General features: G+C 28.2%; 2 protein-coding genes across 4 annotated transcripts; both read left to right on the top strand.

The window, feature by feature from the left end:
* Positions 1-2,751: 2,751 nt before the first annotated feature.
* LOC106648690 (mucin-5AC) lies at positions 2,752-9,514 on the top strand. 3 transcript variants are annotated; one of them, XM_023458562.1, is made up of 4 exons: positions 2,752-3,002; positions 5,400-5,565; positions 5,824-7,449; positions 8,726-9,514. In XM_023458562.1, the coding sequence occupies exons 1-4, from the start codon at positions 2,985-2,987 to the stop codon at positions 9,262-9,264; spliced, it is 2,349 nt and encodes a 782-aa protein (XP_023314330.1). In that variant the 5' UTR covers positions 2,752-2,984; the 3' UTR covers positions 9,265-9,514. The 3 variants fall into 3 exon arrangements, with proteins under 3 accessions (XP_023314330.1, XP_023314329.1, XP_014221252.1); XM_023458561.1 differs by having other exon boundaries at positions 2,752-2,913; positions 5,400-7,449; XM_014365766.2 differs by having other exon boundaries at positions 5,400-7,449.
* A 26-nt stretch (positions 9,515-9,540) lies between these two features.
* On the top strand, positions 9,541-17,404 carry LOC106648688. Its single transcript, XM_023458572.1, has 17 exons — positions 9,541-10,149; positions 10,252-10,759; positions 10,824-11,128; positions 11,207-11,475; positions 11,599-12,273; positions 12,343-12,597; positions 12,670-12,994; positions 13,064-13,894; positions 13,958-14,470; positions 14,548-14,756; positions 14,822-14,960; positions 15,042-15,277; positions 15,354-15,719; positions 16,355-16,579; positions 16,661-16,708; positions 16,779-16,932; positions 17,008-17,404. The coding sequence occupies exons 1-17, from the start codon at positions 10,065-10,067 to the stop codon at positions 17,202-17,204; spliced, it is 5,340 nt and encodes a 1,779-aa protein (XP_023314340.1). The 5' UTR covers positions 9,541-10,064; the 3' UTR covers positions 17,205-17,404.
* The last annotated feature ends 590 nt before the right edge of the window (positions 17,405-17,994 follow it).

Here is a 17,994-nt window from a genome sequence, read left to right as displayed (position 1 = left end):
AAATTTAGCGATGAGAAACATAATTTTATACAAATTTTATGTAAATAATCAAAATTTTATAATGGTCCCTTTCATCAAAAATTTATATTTGATGCAGCTTCTCAATCCATGAAAATAATCAAGATGAATGAACCAGTCGGAAGTCTGACAAATATTTGACCTGATTGGGTTGTATGTGAAAGTGTGTTGACTTTCTTTTATATTTTAAGAAAATAAAATAAGATAAATAAATAAGACGCACTACATTGGTTTCTATCTTGGAATTGAGTAAAAATAATCGTTTATGTTGACAAAGTATATCGTAAGGCGTTTACATATTATTCAGAAATTCGAATAAAAAAATTGCTAAATTGATAAATGACAATGCTTCTTAAAACACGTAGAAGCACTACAATTGAACTCGAAACTATTCTAGTCAAAAATTAAAATTTTCTCAATTTACGAAGGTTTCACATATTTGTAGTTTCAATTGTTATAAAATATATACGTGGTCTTAGATAAAATTGATGAGCTTTCCTACATCTGCAACTTGAAACAAGAGATGCCTTGCCAATAATATGTAGAGAAAGATTACACTGCATTGAAAGTTAGTACAAAGTAGTCAAGTACCTGATTTTATAGTGTCTCAAACTCAGCTTGGGCATGGAAATTTATGACCATTACGTTTTTCGAATCTAAGGAATTATCGCCTCTTACGCATGACATTTCAAAAATTCGCTTCCGATAGTGAAAGCGTTTTTGAAGTTGAATATTTTAATGAATTTTTTTACCTGCTTTTTTGTGTACTGATAAAATAGACTTGCGTGGATATATTTTTCATAAATTATTTTGTTTTGATCTTAAGTGAGTTATTTAATAAAAGATATTCAAAATTCAAACGATTTGAAAGTTAAAAAATCGGATATTTTGTAAATGAATTTCAAAAAATATAAATAATTCAGTAAACGATGAAAAAATTTAATTTGGTTTATATTTTCATTGTCAATAAAATCGAGCATAATTGATAGTAATTTTCTTCAATCCAAGGGAAAAAGCTGAGGTAATAATGTTATAATCATATTAAAAAATGATAAATTTCCTAACGATTGAAATATTATTACTAGCAACTGTAGATCATAACAAACGTACATGTATCTTAAAATAGTTTCTAGTTTGCGTTACATTTTTGTGATAATTATGTAAATGAATTTTAGACTATTCATTGGATTTTCTATCGATTTAGTTCGTATTTAGTAAATTTAAAATACTTTCTTGCAAAAAACAATTCTATACAAATAACGCAAAATTATTGCTGTAATAACTTACTTTATTTTAATAGTTCGCAAATATATAATATTCCATTGTAATAAAAAAGTTAGATCACGTCTCTCAGTAACTCAAATAAAAACGCAATAAATCAGAAATTTCAATTTGAATATTTAACAGATTTTATCATTTTTGAACCTATCCCATTGTTTGCTAATTGATAACAGAATAAAAAATTTTGATGGTACCTGTAAAAGTTTGAAGGTCAACGAGCTCGTTGCATGAGTGGTTGTGAACTTTCATTTTTCTTGAACTTGAGATGAAATAAATTGCAGTTGATAAGCGAGTACATCTTACATAAATTGACATCGGAGGATTGAAGAGATTTCGGTTTGATGTATCTTTTCTTCTTGTACACTCAGTAGCATGAAAGTATTTAGGCATGCTTGATTGCATCACTATAAATTCATCAAATTCTACATGTGCATACTTGATGTTTGTTTTTTTTATTTTTATTTATTTATAATTTACTGAAGTTCTAGCGAAGAAAGTGCTTAATTTCACTTTTCGCATACTTTCGATTCTACAGATGCGATCGTTAGGATTTTGGCCCGAGCCTTTAGAATGTATTGTCAATAACGGAAAATACATTTTTACTCTGCAATGTTCCAGTAAGTCATGGATGCGCTTATCGGGTAAATATATGTTAAGACCAAGTGATGGTAAACAACTTTCTAATTAATTGATAGTTATGGTTGTAAGTGAATCTCATTTTTAATCGATAATATAGAGGGTTGACAATGTTTACAATTTTGGAATGCCTTTAATAATTATATTTTACAAGAGTCGAAGAAAGAAAAGGTAATCCTTTCATAAATAAATGGTTGAATTTTGACTGAATAAAAAGTTGAATTTAATAATTGAATAATTTTCGGTTAATCATTTAAATTTAATGTTTATATGCCAGTAATATTTAAATGGAAATTTATTTACAAATATCAAAATAATTGTTCTTCAAAATTCATGAAGTAGAACAGTCCGCGTTCATATAAGCAATAACTTTATTCCAAATTTTACGATAAGTGTTACATTCAAAAATGATTAAAAAATGTTCAAGTAATTAACTTAAACTGCATCGTACACACAATGTCCCACACATTTGAAAATGTCAGTTGAATAAACAAGTGTTAAGTTCGCCTTAAAAATTACCATCAAGATCAGATCTCGAAGGTTTTCTTGTTGTGTTATCTTGTAGGTTTTTGAGCTCTCATGTTTTGGCTTTACTTGCGAGCTGACCTGCCAAAGCACATGTATACCTATACTTGCACTATAATAACAAGTAATAAAGTCGCAACCAAGTTATTTGATGGTCGCATCACATTCGTTAATTTAAAAGGTAAACGTCGAGCGTGGTGGTAGTATATAAGATGCGAGGAAGAGAGAGAGAAGTTGGAAAGTAGGCTCATGCGAACCGAACGGACACTCAGTTGTCGACTATCCCTCCGAGACTTAAGTTCGTGTGTAATACAAGCCTCTTTCGAGTGTATACGTCAATTTTGGATGAATTTGTGGCATTAACAATATTCAACGAATCATTCATGAATTAACGAGAAATAAAATAAAAACGTTTTAATGTAGAAAATAAGAAGAAGTTTATTTACTGAAAAAGTAAATATTTAAATAACTAAACTTATGTTTTAATTTTATGTAAAATCATTCTCAAATAACCCGGCATAAACATGATAACTGTGAAGAATGTAAGTACCAACTTAAGCATTTCCATAATTGTTAAACTGTACATTTCAATTACAGGTATACTAGTGTTAAAAGAGTTTATTGTAGTTCTCTACTCTGTATCATCCGTTAGAAAATGTTGCGATCTTCACAACAGTCGCATTCTAAAAACGGTTTCTCGAAAATGTGAATGTATAATATCTATTTTTCCAATTACTTTTTTTCGTGTTTAATTTAAATTTCATTAGTGGCTAAGTTAAATTTAGAAAAAAAAATCCTTCAAGTTAGAGAAATTATATTAGAACGAATAAAAAGTAATCAAAATGAGAGACCGAATTATTGAAGTGTAAAATTAAATGGTCTTTCTCACAGTACCATAAGTACACAACAGAAAATTAAATTAAACTTGTAATGCTATGGACTGTAAAACTAATTTGTGTTCGGTCGATTTTTAATAGTTTTAATATAATTATATTCACAATTTAATCATGTGTTTCATAACAAAAAGAAGCATTTACCGGTCAACGCCCTTTTGTTCTTTGGATAGCCAAAACTTCTCATGAAAAAATCAACTAACCACAACCACACACGCATTATTATCATCCTTGCATCAAAGCTTATTGCATAGTCTTGAAGTTGAAAGTATAAAACTTTCGTTCTCTGCACAATCGGACATTGAAATCCTACTTGCTCTCGTTAATTTTTGTAAGGACTATGTTATTATTATTTTACTTTAATGTATGACATTTTTTCAAATTCACTGTGGCATAAAATAAACTTTACTGCACTTGAGTGATCAAAAACTTTCGTCGTAATACGTTGTTTCCTTTTATTGTTGATAATATCGAATTAAATTAGAACAGTATTTAAAAGTATTTCTGGCGAATGAAAAAAAGAAAATGAATAAGTATTAATTATATTCATGAAGCAAATAGTATAGAGCAATGCATTACACAATAGTTACAGCTCTATAGGAAGAGCATGTAATAAAGATTTCCATTAAAAATAACATAACTCGAACAAATTAGTAATGAAGTGCGTGTATGAGAACGATTAGTATCGACTCATCGAACAACTAGACTTTCTCGATTATTTTATAAGGTGGTCAAGGATCACGACGTTCTTTACTTTCATGAGTTTGATTCGCCTCGCAAATAATATCGATCTTTTTTCTCTCGTATCTTGTCATCATACAGAAAATAATGAATATTTTTCGTTAAAGTAATGTAAAATGATTCTGAATCATATAAAAATATTACGCATTTCAAGAACACTTTTTTACATTTAGACGCCAAAAAGAATTTAATGGTTAAATTATATTATCTAAATAAATTTAAAACTTTCAAGTATCGTTTTGTATCACAAATTAACAACATGAAAAATCATATATTTCTTAATAGAATGCGAACCAACTATTTTAACATACATCTTCGAGAGAAGATACTTTGTTTTTTTGTAAGTTCATAAATATTCTTAGCTGAGAGAGATCTGAAAAAAATTATTCGTATTTGCGATGAGGCAATGCTTGACACGGAGGCTCTTAGTAGGTTTTGCAAAATACCCATTAACACTGTTTCAATAGATACAAAAAGTAATACTCACACACATCATAAGTTGAAATTATCAAGTCATCGATCAGAGTAATTTTTTTTCAACTTATAACAAAAATAAGTTTTAAAGTTTGTATATAATATAATCATGATATTTATATGATTAGTTTATTAATTTTAGCAATTTTTGCAAAGATTCAACACAAATTGAAAGCGGTACTATGCTTAAAATTACGATTTTTTAAAAAATGCCCTATAATCACTTTCATCTTTTTTTCTGCTTAAAAAACTAAAAATCTGAATAAAAAATCAGTCCGAAATGATGTAAAATCGATTGCGCTTTGTCATGCAAAAAGTAAATTATAATAACTATTGGTGAATCATTCACGCACTGGTTTGCAATTCTATTCTTAAAATATAAAATCCGAAATAGTTTTTTAATTGGAAATCTAGAAAACTTGTTTAAAAATATTGTACGAATAGTCCAATATTTTTTTGCAATCAATTCACTTTAGATTAACCTACGGGAATTATTTTTTTCTCCAAACTATATAAATTATATGTCTTTTAGTATATGTTTCCATTTTTATATAATTACGCTTCGGATAATATTATTCAAAAAAATTTTCGAAAACGATGAAAAAAAAGTCAAATGAGAATTTGAAAATTCTTTTTATATGCTACAAAATGATTTACGACGACTTAAAATCGAACTAGGACAGGTTGCAAAATTATGTTACTTTTAGATATTTATTCATTCAAAATCTGAATGAGTTACTTTCCCCAGCATACACAAATTTTGCATCTCATATTAAAAAAAATAGTTTCAATATCCTTGTTTTACTGACTAGACCTCTTTTTTGATTTCAGCTCGTGTGCGCGTGTTTTGCTGTCTTCATAAGCTTAAGTAGTAGTTTAGAGATCGAGAAAGTTATGCCATCACGATATGAAATTGAAAGTTCGATAAACCGCACAATTGAAGAAGTAGAAAGACTAGTCCAGGAAAATCCAAGTTTGCCAAAATTGAATCGCAAAGGTATAGTTAAAATTTTGCATAATATTACCTCGAAAGATATCAAATCTATTGAAGACAAAGCTCTTTCTGCAATCGAAAAAACAAGGGAAGACTACCGAAGAGCACTCATGGTTGTTTTGCCATTTAAAGTAAAAGACAATCCAGAAAATCTAACAGAATTATATAAAAAACCTCCTTTAATTAAAATGGTAGCCAATGATGATGTGAAATCATCGATGTTAGATATAGATAATGGATTCAGTCCGAGTTTGTTTCCAGTTACAGATACTCAACCATCGAAAACCATGACAGAAAAGAAACATCAATTGCTCAACTCACATGTGAAGTATCAAGATTCTGTAAAGTCAAAGATTCCAACCAGTGGTTTAAAAAATGTTGGATCATCATCGACAACTGCAAGTCTTAATTCCAGATCGGATTCTGCTCCACAAAAATTCAGTTTTAACTTGGAAACTCTAGACCAAAAGCCAGAGGCTTCATCGCACACTTCTGCAGGAACAAAACGACCTATTTATAGGGGAACTTTTTCTCGTTACAGAACTAGCACTCTAGCTCCATCAAAAGTTCAGACTAGTACAACGCCTCGAGTAAGAACTACCAGTCAATCTATAATAGAAACAACGAAAGCTCCCAGTGTATTAAAGTCGAATCGATGGCGTTATAACCCACCCCCAACTACAACAATTACAACTACCGACGAACCAACAACTACCAAAGACTTACCTTGGCATCCAGTGGATCCATCAAAAGATTTCTTTTTACCAACGATTCCGAGCCATTCTAATGTTGATGATCCAGCAATTTCAATATTACAAATGGATGATTTTCATAAAATTCTAGATAAAACCATGTCAACAACAAGTAAACCAACTTCAATTTTCGTGACACCCAGTCGAGCGACAAGTCGAAGAAAAAATAGTAATAACATGAAAAATGTACCCAATGACTTTCGTTTAACGAGAACAACAACAACAACTACAACAACAACGACGACCGACAGTCCAAGAAATCAAGAACTTGAATTAATACTCAAAGCGATTGGATTAGAGCGACTCAAAACGAACGACGCTCCTGTGAAACCCGTACCAGATGTATCAAATGATAATTTTAATAAAGCTTCAGAAGATGTTAAAGATGGTGTAGTTAATTTAACACCTAATATACAACTAATGTTTCAACAATTTGGTTTGCAAGGCTCCAATAATGTAAAAATGGCTAAGACAACAACCACTACTCGTAAACCTAGTACAAAACCTGCAAATGTCAATTCATATACAAATTTCAAACCAATACCCAGTTTTGATGTGAAAGATAACGATTTTCGAGATTTTTTGTTAAAATTTGGCTTGGGAGGCAGTAGAAACCAAAAGTCCATACTTCAAAATGCTGCAACCAATAAAGCTAACTTATTAGATAAAGTACCAGATAATATGAAGAAAGTTCTGGAAAGCGTAGGTTTAATGAAAAGGCCACAAAAAGTTGAATCTCAATCAAAAGTCAAGTCAGAACATCGAAGAGAAACAACAAAAAAAAATGAAGCATCGACATCACCCACCAAAGACATCATGAAACAAACCGAAAGCGTTGTTACAGATATGAAACAACAAGATATGATTAAAGATCTACTAGCTACAGTGAAAAAAGTTCAAGAAGGTAAAGCTGGTATTCAAGAAGTTCAAAAAGTTGCTCATAATTTACTCGAAAGCACCAAATCTCTAGAAAATGGCCCCGATCCCATAAAGCTCGAAGAAATATTGAATAATTATAGAAATAGTCTCAAAAACGAAGTTAAAAGGCAACCAGAGACGACCACAACTGCAAGGATAGCAACAACCACAGTAAAGGAAATAGAAGAGACTACAATATCTTCTGTTGCTAGTTCTGGTATGAAGAAACTTTTCCTTCAATTTGTGGGTTCAACAGGGCGATGGGCACAACATGTAATGGGGGGAATTACCAGAATGAAAAGTTTTTTAACATCTATAACTGGGAATCTTAGTAAATCATCTGGCAGCTCGTGACTAACATCTTTCCAAACTACGTCTAATGATTGTTTATGACTGATTTAACACCATTTAATTTTTTCTCTTGAATGTATGAATTAATTATAATTACGACAGTTGTCCATGAACATAATTATTCCTCTGCTTCTACTGCAGCATTGTGTAAGTGTTTTAGCATTGAGACAATTTTTATAAAATTTATATATATATTCTTAAAATAATAAGCTTAATAATTTTAATCAATGATTATTCTTTAAGTATGAATAGTGTGCATAGTACACTGGATTAATGTAATATAGCGCTCGGTCTGACGTAGAAAAAAAATTCATTATAAATCAAAGTATTATACAATAACAGTTTATAATAGAGGAAGGTTCAAGCACATTATAGTTGTACTTTTTCATTAGTAAGCAGGAACGTGTAATAATTTAATTTAATTTAAAAGAATTATGAATGCAATTATGTTTTTTAACCGATTAAAATATTTTCATTTTAATTTTAATGAAATACTAACATTTTCCATATGCACATCAATAAAATATACAAGTACTGTATACCTGAACACTACTTTGCCTTTGAGTGAATGAAAATTAACTTTATTGATATTTTTATTTTAACAATAGTATACTGTATACGCTCATTAACTGAATAGGTATTGTTTAATGTTAGTTTCTCGGTTAATTGAAATTCATGTTTTAATAGTATAAACGAAAAGATAAACTTTTTATACAATAGATCCTCCATGTATTTGCTCGAAAAAAGACGCTTGACTCTATACATCTTTACGTTAAACTTTCACTTATCGCTTTTTAACCTTCGAAAAGTACATTAGAATGACATCGTGAATACACGAATTTAAACATGCGTGCAAAATTTACTCGCTATTTCATTATTCATGCAAATGTAAATGCAACCCACTTGGAATGAAAACATGTTTTTTTAACCACAAAATTTATTTTAGTATCGCTATAAATTTTTTCTTTTTTTCACAAAAAACACATTTTTACGAAATGAATACTTAAAAATACTGAGGCAACACATTTGTTCATCCTAACCATATTTTTTACATAGTTATTCTAATGAACTAAAATAAAATTCATTTTATTGTTCTGATTTTACTCAATTAAAAATAATTATCTATTTATCTTGCATTTCAGATTCTTCCGGATCACCAGTAGAAAAATTAAAATCTTCCACTACTGATACAGTTGAAGAAACTACTCCTAAGATTCAAAGAGATCAATCGCCATCTTCTTCAACTAATAATGAAAAACCAACTAAATCAGATTTTTTCGATACGTTTGATATTTATAAATATATTAATGGCTCGGAGGCCCTTAATGCTACCTCTTCTACTACTGTGGCACCTACAGACTCTGGAACAACCAAAAGTAACTTTTTTGAGACTTTTGATATAAACAAGTATTTGAATAATACTGAACAAGAATCGAATGATGCCAAAAACTCCAATTCTAATCAAAGCAACCTCGAAGAATCTTTTGGGGGTAGTACCGAGGAACCGGACCCCGTCATACCAACAAGACCAAAAACGGGTTTTTATTTTTTGGTAGATTGGAATTCATTCTTAACTGTTGGCACCGAAGAAAATCCAGATCGAGTAGATTTAAGATTTGCTCCTAAAGCTGGTGATCGTACAAGATTTATACCAGTAAAAATTGTAAAACCTGCAATCTAGACAAAATCAAAAAATTATAGCTTTGTATTTCAAGAAAAAATGCAAGAATGTTTCATTATTGTAAAACATTTGAATTTGTTAAAAAATCATTCTAGAAACGATTTTTTTATCTCTAATTTGAATGAAAAATAAGTCAAATTCTATGTATTTCATCGTCTTTATTTTTGTATGACTATTTATGTATAAGACAGTGATAATTATTTGTTTAATTTCATAATTCGCCATAAATTGTATTTTAATTCAATCACATAGTCGGTAATATAATTTGATAAATAACATAATTAATTTTGGAATTTAAGAAGTATATACATTTTTGTTATGAAATTTGTGAAAAAATTTGACTTATGTTGCTTAGTGAAGTAATCAGAATTTTAATGTTAAAGGTAAAGAAAATTAGTGATATACTTATACGTTTAAGCATAATCACCACAGTCATTTTTTTTAGTATCGCATCGAACATTTCACAAATTACAATTCATTCACTAATCGCTCTCAAATAAAATATTTTAAAGAATAACATTTCATTTTTGTATTTATTTTAGGATTTGTTATACAATAATATTTTTTAATTTCGTTTAGATTATATTTAAATTTTTAAAAGATGAGAATTCTCGGAATGTTACTGAAATACTCGTACTTGAATTGATTACACGATACTATTACACGTGATTGAATAAGGAAAACAAACAAAGTAGGGATGACTCTCAGAAGAATTTGGAAGAGCATCATAGTGTGAAAGTTCAGTATGTGTACTGATAAGTTTACAGTAGTGCGAATGCTTAGGATAAGAGTAAAATAAAATGAAATTAGTTCATTGTGTTATTTTTTTTCTGTTTTGTGTGTTTTGTGCGTTTCAAGCAAGTAATGCAGTAATAAATCGAGAAGGTTTGATATTATGTTATATCGATTTCGTAAATGATATACATGCATATTTCTAACGAACAAGTATAAATTAATCATTTACATGTAAAAATAATTTTGATGTAGAACTGACAATAAAAGGGGTGTATTCATGGAAAGACCCAAAATTACCTTCAGATATGAGAAATTGGGAAGTTATTACACATTTTGAAAGTATATATTTGGCTGGTTTTAACGATACTTCCTTGGACCTATATCGTTTGGACATTTATACAGATACTTTATCTCATGTAGATAAGATATCTATAACTGAAAATATCACAGCATTAAAACTTGCTGTTGTGCACAAAAAAGATATTACCGAAGATCACAATCAAATTATTTTGATTTTAAGTGTAAAATCACACGATAATGGGCAAGATTTAAAGTGGTTTTATTTGAAAAATGATACAATCGTACCGCTTGTAGTAGAATATTTAGCAAATTTAAAAAATATTCAACATTATCAATATCTTGATTTTGAAAACCAACATAAATTTATTACAGCACGGAATGATTCAATTACCGGTAAAGTAGATCTCTCTATAATTGAAATATATGATGTTATATTTGATGGTGATTCCGTAATTTTTCGGTAAATTTTTCAAATTAATTTTAGAAAAAAAAAATTTTTTTAGTCAACTTTTGTATTATTTTAGGTATTGTTTCCAATTTCGAATACCTGAAATAGTTAACATCAAAATTTATAATACAAATGAAGGCAAGGTTAGAATTATTCTTATCACGAAAAATCATGTTATTTTACAAGAGTATAAGCATGAAGATATGGAGAAATGTAATCTAAAATTAGGGGAAAAAATAATTATAACGGGGTCCATTGATGCTATTTACTTTGAAAGTGGGCACAAACATTACGTAGCTTCTTGGGGTAATACAACAGAAATGTTCGAATTAAATAATATTGGTTGGCAACCGGTTGTTTCCATGGATAAATTATTTAGTGGTAAGGAAAGGTAAAAAATTATAGCTAAAAATCTCGGGAACAAAATGACTAATGAAGTTTATTTTTACTTTTTTTCAGTTATCCAACCAGTAGAACATATTTATAGCTTGCCTATTGATACTTATCGAGATGAAGTTCTTTTAATCGTTTATTCGAAATTATTTGGTATGATTATACTCGGTTGGCAAGGGACCGAATTCAAACAAATTTTATCGCAATTTGATGTAGAAAAAAGGGATAGATCAAACGTAATCATATTGCCAAAATTTGGCATTAAAGTGAATCGTACACTTATTAAAATTAATATACAATTGAATTCAACGTTTCAAAATAATTTATTCGATGATGAAAAATTGTTAGATTCGAAAAATATTTTGCAGGTACACTTAAAAGCATAATAATTATTCAATTCAACTAAACATTTACTTCGATATTAGAATTACTTCAATTGTTTATTTTTATAGAAGATATTAAAAAAACAAGATGTACTAAATGAAAAAATAAATGCATTTTTTGAAACTGAACTATGGGAAATTCCAATTTCTCAAGATTCAAATTCTATGAGTTATTTACAAGCTAATGAAATTTGGAATTATTTTGATGATTTTGGAATATCTTTTGGATTTCGCAATATTTCAATAATCAACTTCAAACAAAAATATGATCAATCTATAAATATTAGTGTAGAGATTGAACAAAATTTAAATAAAGCAGAGAATAAATGGATTTCTGAAACTTTGGAATATTCATATTTAGATTTTCGTGAACATTTTCAAATAAAAGGTTCATTGATCGTTGAAAATTTATTTGTTAAAAACTTGAACGATTTGCCTTATCAAAGTTTATTAGGTTCTTGTATGGAATCTAAAAATCACAAAATAGTTGGTCGAAAGTCATTTCCAATATTACAATTAAAAAATCAAGATATGATAATAGAACGAATAAATGGGTTACCTTTGAAAAATATGAAATTCGTAAATTCTGAAAGCTATCATGTGTCTCGCGTAGAAAAAATTTCCAGATTTCAAATCAATGGAAATTTGAATTTGTCAACGCTTATGAAAACTAATTGGAGTAGTATAATCAATAATTTAGTTTTCATAAATCAACCAAAAATTATACCTGGGAAAACTCAAATATTAAGGGTAGGAATATTATATTACATGAAAATGAAATAAAATAGTTAATTACGATACTATAAAAAATGATTTTAGGGAACTTCTATAGAAGCTTTGGATACCGTTTATTTAAATGGACGAGTTTATCCATCTGAGTACATATTCAAAAGTTTTCCCGAGATTGCAATAATTCAAGGCTCAAAATCTTTTCAAACTCTTCGGGTCTTAAATCTTGAAGGAGTGTACACAATCAACGAAATAGATGCTGATGATTTTGTTATTCTCAATTCTGATCAAAGCTTAAATTATACAATATTTTTTGAAAACTTAACTGTGGACGTTAGCCTTGTGGTATTAAAGTTATAATGATAAACTAGGTTTATCCATTGATACTAGCACTAATAATTTTACACATATTTTTAGATTCATGGCAATATTACTGGATTGCCAGAACACGATATTAATCCAGATTTGACCATCTTAAACAGTAATCAAGTAGATTCAGATGTAATGTTCAATTTTTTAAATGTTTCTGGACACGTATACGTTAAAGAAAATCTAAATGGAACCCGTTGGAATAGTTTAGATGATTTGTTATTGAAAAGTCAAAATAATTCTATTATACATGGAAAAAAAACATTTACGAACAATGTTTATTTTTCCAAAAGCTTAGCAATAAAAAATCATATAATAAATAACCATTCAGTACAGGACTTCATCACATTGGATACTGAACAAAACTTACCAAGTAAAGTTAATCAAAGTTTTTTGTATAAATGATGGGTACAGTTTCTAATAATTTTTAAACTATTTTCAGATTTAGTAAAAATATTCGGAAATATATACTTTAATGAAGTGAGTTACGTCGACTGTGAAAAATTCGAGAAACGATTAGTGCAAATTGTAAATAATGGATTGTGTATAGATAAACCCATAGTGTTTGCAGATACTCCCATGGTTGAAAATTTTTCTTTTTTATCTTTAAATGGAAACTTCAAAAACTCAGAATTCAATGAAAAAATGTTCTCAGTTACTAACCACATGAAATTTTATAATGTTAAAGTGCATAAATTATACGTAAATAATCTAGAATCAAAATTTATCAATGGAATTAATTTGAAAAAATTCTCGAGTGAAAGAATATCAAGATCAAGAACTCAAAATATATCGAGTTTTCTATTTTTAAATGAATTAAAAGTAGATGTATTAAAAGTTAATCTCCTTAATAATATTACGCCAAGAAATTTTTTCAACAAAATAAAAAATATGAAGTCATTAATTGATAACATTTATGGCAACAACTCTCAAGTAGACAAAATGTATGTAGATGGAAATGTTTATGTTACATATATCAATAATAAAAGTTTACATGATTTCGATTTGAATAACACAAAAAACTACACTGTACAAGGAGATTCATTCATTGAACAATTAATTGTTGGTGATCTAATAAATGGTTTAAATGTTTCAAAATTACTGGAATTTAAAACAAAAGAATTCCAATTCATCTCACATTTCATACCATCGAAAAAAATCCATAAAATGAAATGCCATAATCTAATTGTAGAGTATTTAAATGAACATTCCACCAATGATGTAATAAACTGTAATAAAAACCAAACTTTAGCTGGACCAATAACAATAAATGGTAAGTTTTTTTACCGATGTAAAATGATTAAAGAAATTTTAACAATGAATATAATTTTTTAAGGTCGAACTTGGGTGAAATCAATACATGACACGACACATAATCTTGAAAAATTTTTGTCAGATCGTTCTGCAGAATTAGTTGCAAAACTTGACACCAATTTGTACAAACTTACAGGAAACTTTTTTATAGACGATGATACTTTAATCGATTATCTTGATGTATTTGGAAAAATTCAAAATAAAAATATTTATGAGTTTGCAGAAGACTTGATTCCTTCCAGTGCAAATTCAGTGAATATCACTGGCTCTAAAATATTTAATAATGTTGTTTTTGGAAACAACATTACAATCGTAAAAAAATTGAATGAGATTAATTTGGAACACTTTTATCAAAACGTAGTATTTATTGAACGACCATTTTTGTTGAAATCGAAATTGGAATTCGCAGAAGACTTGCAACTTGACAGTGACTTTGTTGTTATAGATTATTTACAAGTTTTAACTCTAAAGAGTATTAATATCAGTGGTTTGATGGTGAACGCGGTTTATAAAAATGATCCATCTACAATTCAAGGTACAGCGAGAAACAATGAATATAAAATCAATTTAAAATATATTAAAGAATTTGTAAATTTTATTTTCATGTTTCAGGCATCGTGTTTCAGGATGTGGTGTTCCAATCAAATTTATTTATTGAGTCTTGGAATGACGTACATGTTGACAAATTTTTCCTTCTGAAAAATAGTTATGTTAGAAAAAATATGACGTTATTGTGCAAAGATGCATCAGTCGTCAACTTAAAAGTGGTTGGAAAAGTGAATGGAGAAAATGTCACTGATTTATACGAAAAAACATTTATGGTATGATATTTTTTGATTGTATATTTATGAAAAAGTAAGTTTGATTTTCATTCATTTTTTTACAGATATCTAAGAATCAAAATATTACAGGAAATATGTTTTTTTTAAATAACTCATATTTACGAAAAAATTTGAATTCTCATTTTATTAATAACGTAAATATTGAAAAACTCATAGTGTTGAATAGTACCGATGCATGGATAGGTAAATTTGACGGAATTAACGATTGTAATATCAATATATTTTACTATTTTTAATAAGTGTAATGAATGTTTCACTTTTCAGGCAACTATGCATTTAGAAATTCAATAACTACAGAAAAAAATATAAACATTTTCGGAAAATTAAACGGAGTGAATTTAAATTATTGGCTTTCCAACGTTATTAATAAGAACTCAATTACTCCCCAAAGTGTGTATGGTGATTGGACAGTTTATGGAAATGTGAATTTATTGACTCCAATTTTCAATGCTAGTAATATAAAAGAGCTATTAGTTTACAACTTCAATTCAAAAAAACAGGTAACGTTATTTCATGTACATTAATGTCTACATAATATATTTAAATATGAATTTATTTTAATATATTTTATTTCAGATGATTTCAAAAAATGTATGCCAAACTATGGAGAAAATCAAAACAGCTGTTCGAACTTCATTTCTTAAGTTCAAGTCTTTCGACTATTTATTGATTCAAAAATTTGATTACAAAATTTACAATTTTTATAAATTTGAATTTAAGAGTTCAAATTACATTTTGGTTAATTTTGAGACACGGAGAGCAACTATTTTTATTATAACTGATAAAAATTTGATTTTTGTAAATGATGAATCCATGTTCGGATTAGTGAAGAAGTTCATCACTTTCAATATAGATGATATTCTATATATTGTTACGTATGAAGAAACACATTCTAGGAAAGGATTTGGAAATGTATGGAGCTTTGATACCAAAATATTGAAAGTAAGTAATACTGATACATTAATGCAGTTACGTTTGTCAGGTTCCACTATACTCAATAAATTAATTAAGTATATTGTCGAAAGTAAACCTTAATATACTCATCTCACACAAATCTTTTTTGAGAACAATATACGCAAATTCGACGTTGTTCGGTGCTTTCCGACTTCTTCGCAGATAAATAAATCGTATAAAATAAACTTTAAACTGAAATGAATGTATGTATTATTTAATAAATAACACGCCTATAATGAGGCCATGTCAATTAATATTTATGACAATTGGTGAATACGGAGATAACCTTCGATAATCAATTAAATTACCTTTTGTTATATTTTTAGCTGAGATTTCACTTATTGATAATTTATGTAGAAATATAATAAGGATTTTCGTGGACTGAGATCCCAAGAGTTCGTTTTCGAGTTTATTTATTTCGATAATTAGTTCGTAGAAGACTAGTTGGCAGAGGACTGCTAGTTATTGTAGAAATGTTGCCATTAATAATTACAAAATAAACTAGGACACATTATCTTTTAGTTTCTTAGTTCAGAAAAATCCTAATTATCTTTCACTTTTTTTTTTGAAAAAAAAAAAATTAAAAAAAAAATGTATTCACTGTAGCTTAAATTTTTTAACAGCATATGGTACATCTTGGAAATATTTCGGATATTACAAAAATTGGAGTTGATAGTATATTAATAAGAACTGATGCAAAAGTTCAAAAATTGTTGATAAAAAGTGTTTTGCAAAAAATGTATGATGGAGTAACTGTAACTGTCACCGAAGAAAAAGACATGCGATTTTTTTTCATTGAAAATCGCACTATCTTTTTAAGTGAAAATATTATTTACGAATTTTTTCCAAAAAATAATGAAATCAAAAAATTTAAAAATCATTTTAATACAAATGAAATTACGTTTTCAAACGTTGGAATGTACAAAAAATCAATGGCAGTTGTGCGCAATGAACATTTCAATAATAATTACGTTTCGGTAAGATATTTATATTATTACATTCTCATTTGCGATCTAAAATATCTAATATTTTTTATTTATGTTGTAGATTTATGGTAATAATTTTAAAACCCCTAGATTATTACAAATAATACACTCAAACCATCCAAATTTTATTACGCTGTTAAACTTCGAAGGGGATACTGAAAGTTTACTCCTTTTTTTGGAAAACCAGAAAAAAATTCAAATTTATAAGTATAAGGGTAAATATTCAATACATTTTTTTGCTCAATTTATTTTTATTTAGAAATTGACTAATGCATAAAATAATAAAATAGGTATCAACGGTTTCAAATACCACTCTAGTATTAAAATTAAAGTAAATAAGATGTCAAGTTTCAAATTGAAATCGAAGCAAAATTCAATTGAAAAACAATATTTGGCAGTAGTGCAGGATTATAAATTAATAATTCTTGAAGCGAAAATGTACGGGGAAAATATAAGCATAGATTGTCAACCCCATTGTGATTGTTGATTGTTAGAGTTATATTGTAAGTTTATTTTATAGTTTACTATAAATAATTATTGTTTAGAGTCGTTGATTGTTTTTTTTATTATAATACTTTATTGACTTTCAATGTAGCGTTTGCTGTTGTCAACCTGCATGTTAATTGTTAAAATATGTTCTGTTGTAAAAGTATGAAATATAACAAAGAAAATGAATTTACAAGTTGTTGTCGCATAAATGATAAAACTTCATAAACAATTATCATGTTTTGTTTTATTTCAAAATTTTCGTACTTTGAGTCATTCTTTTGAATAAATTATATTAACAAATAAACATTTTTAAGAGTTTGATTTTGAGGTTTAATTGTTTCTGTTGAACCAAACATTTCTAATTTACAATACAACGTTTTTTTAGTGATTCTACTACGCCTGATTGGCATGTGCCTGCTATACACCAGTGTTGCACGGGTAGCAATGATTAAGGTGCAACACGTAGTTAAAAATACTAATAGTATCGTTTTCACTTTTCATTTTAAAATTTAAATAAGCGTAATTCTAAAATAGCTCAAAATTTCATAATTTTTGTTAGAAGAAGCTTTTTACGATAAAGCACATCCATTTCCGTAAGTTTTTCTTTTGCAGTGTTTTGGTTACGAAAGACTTGTGTAGTTGTCAAAATGTGTGCGAACTTCCACTTATGATATAACTACTTGTCAGACTTTGGCATAATTTTTCTCGATGCAGAAGGTAATTTCAAATACGTGCGTGCTGGAATTTCGACCGGTTTGTCGTGATAAGTAGTATGTCATTTTGCAAAC

The sequence above is a fragment of the Trichogramma pretiosum genome, unplaced genomic scaffold (genome assembly GCF_000599845.2).
Source record: "Trichogramma pretiosum strain Unisexual culture from Peru unplaced genomic scaffold, Tpre_2.0 scaffold33, whole genome shotgun sequence".
NCBI lineage: Eukaryota > Metazoa > Arthropoda > Insecta > Hymenoptera > Trichogrammatidae > Trichogramma > Trichogramma pretiosum.
This window is presented reverse-complemented; position numbering and strand designations above follow the sequence as displayed.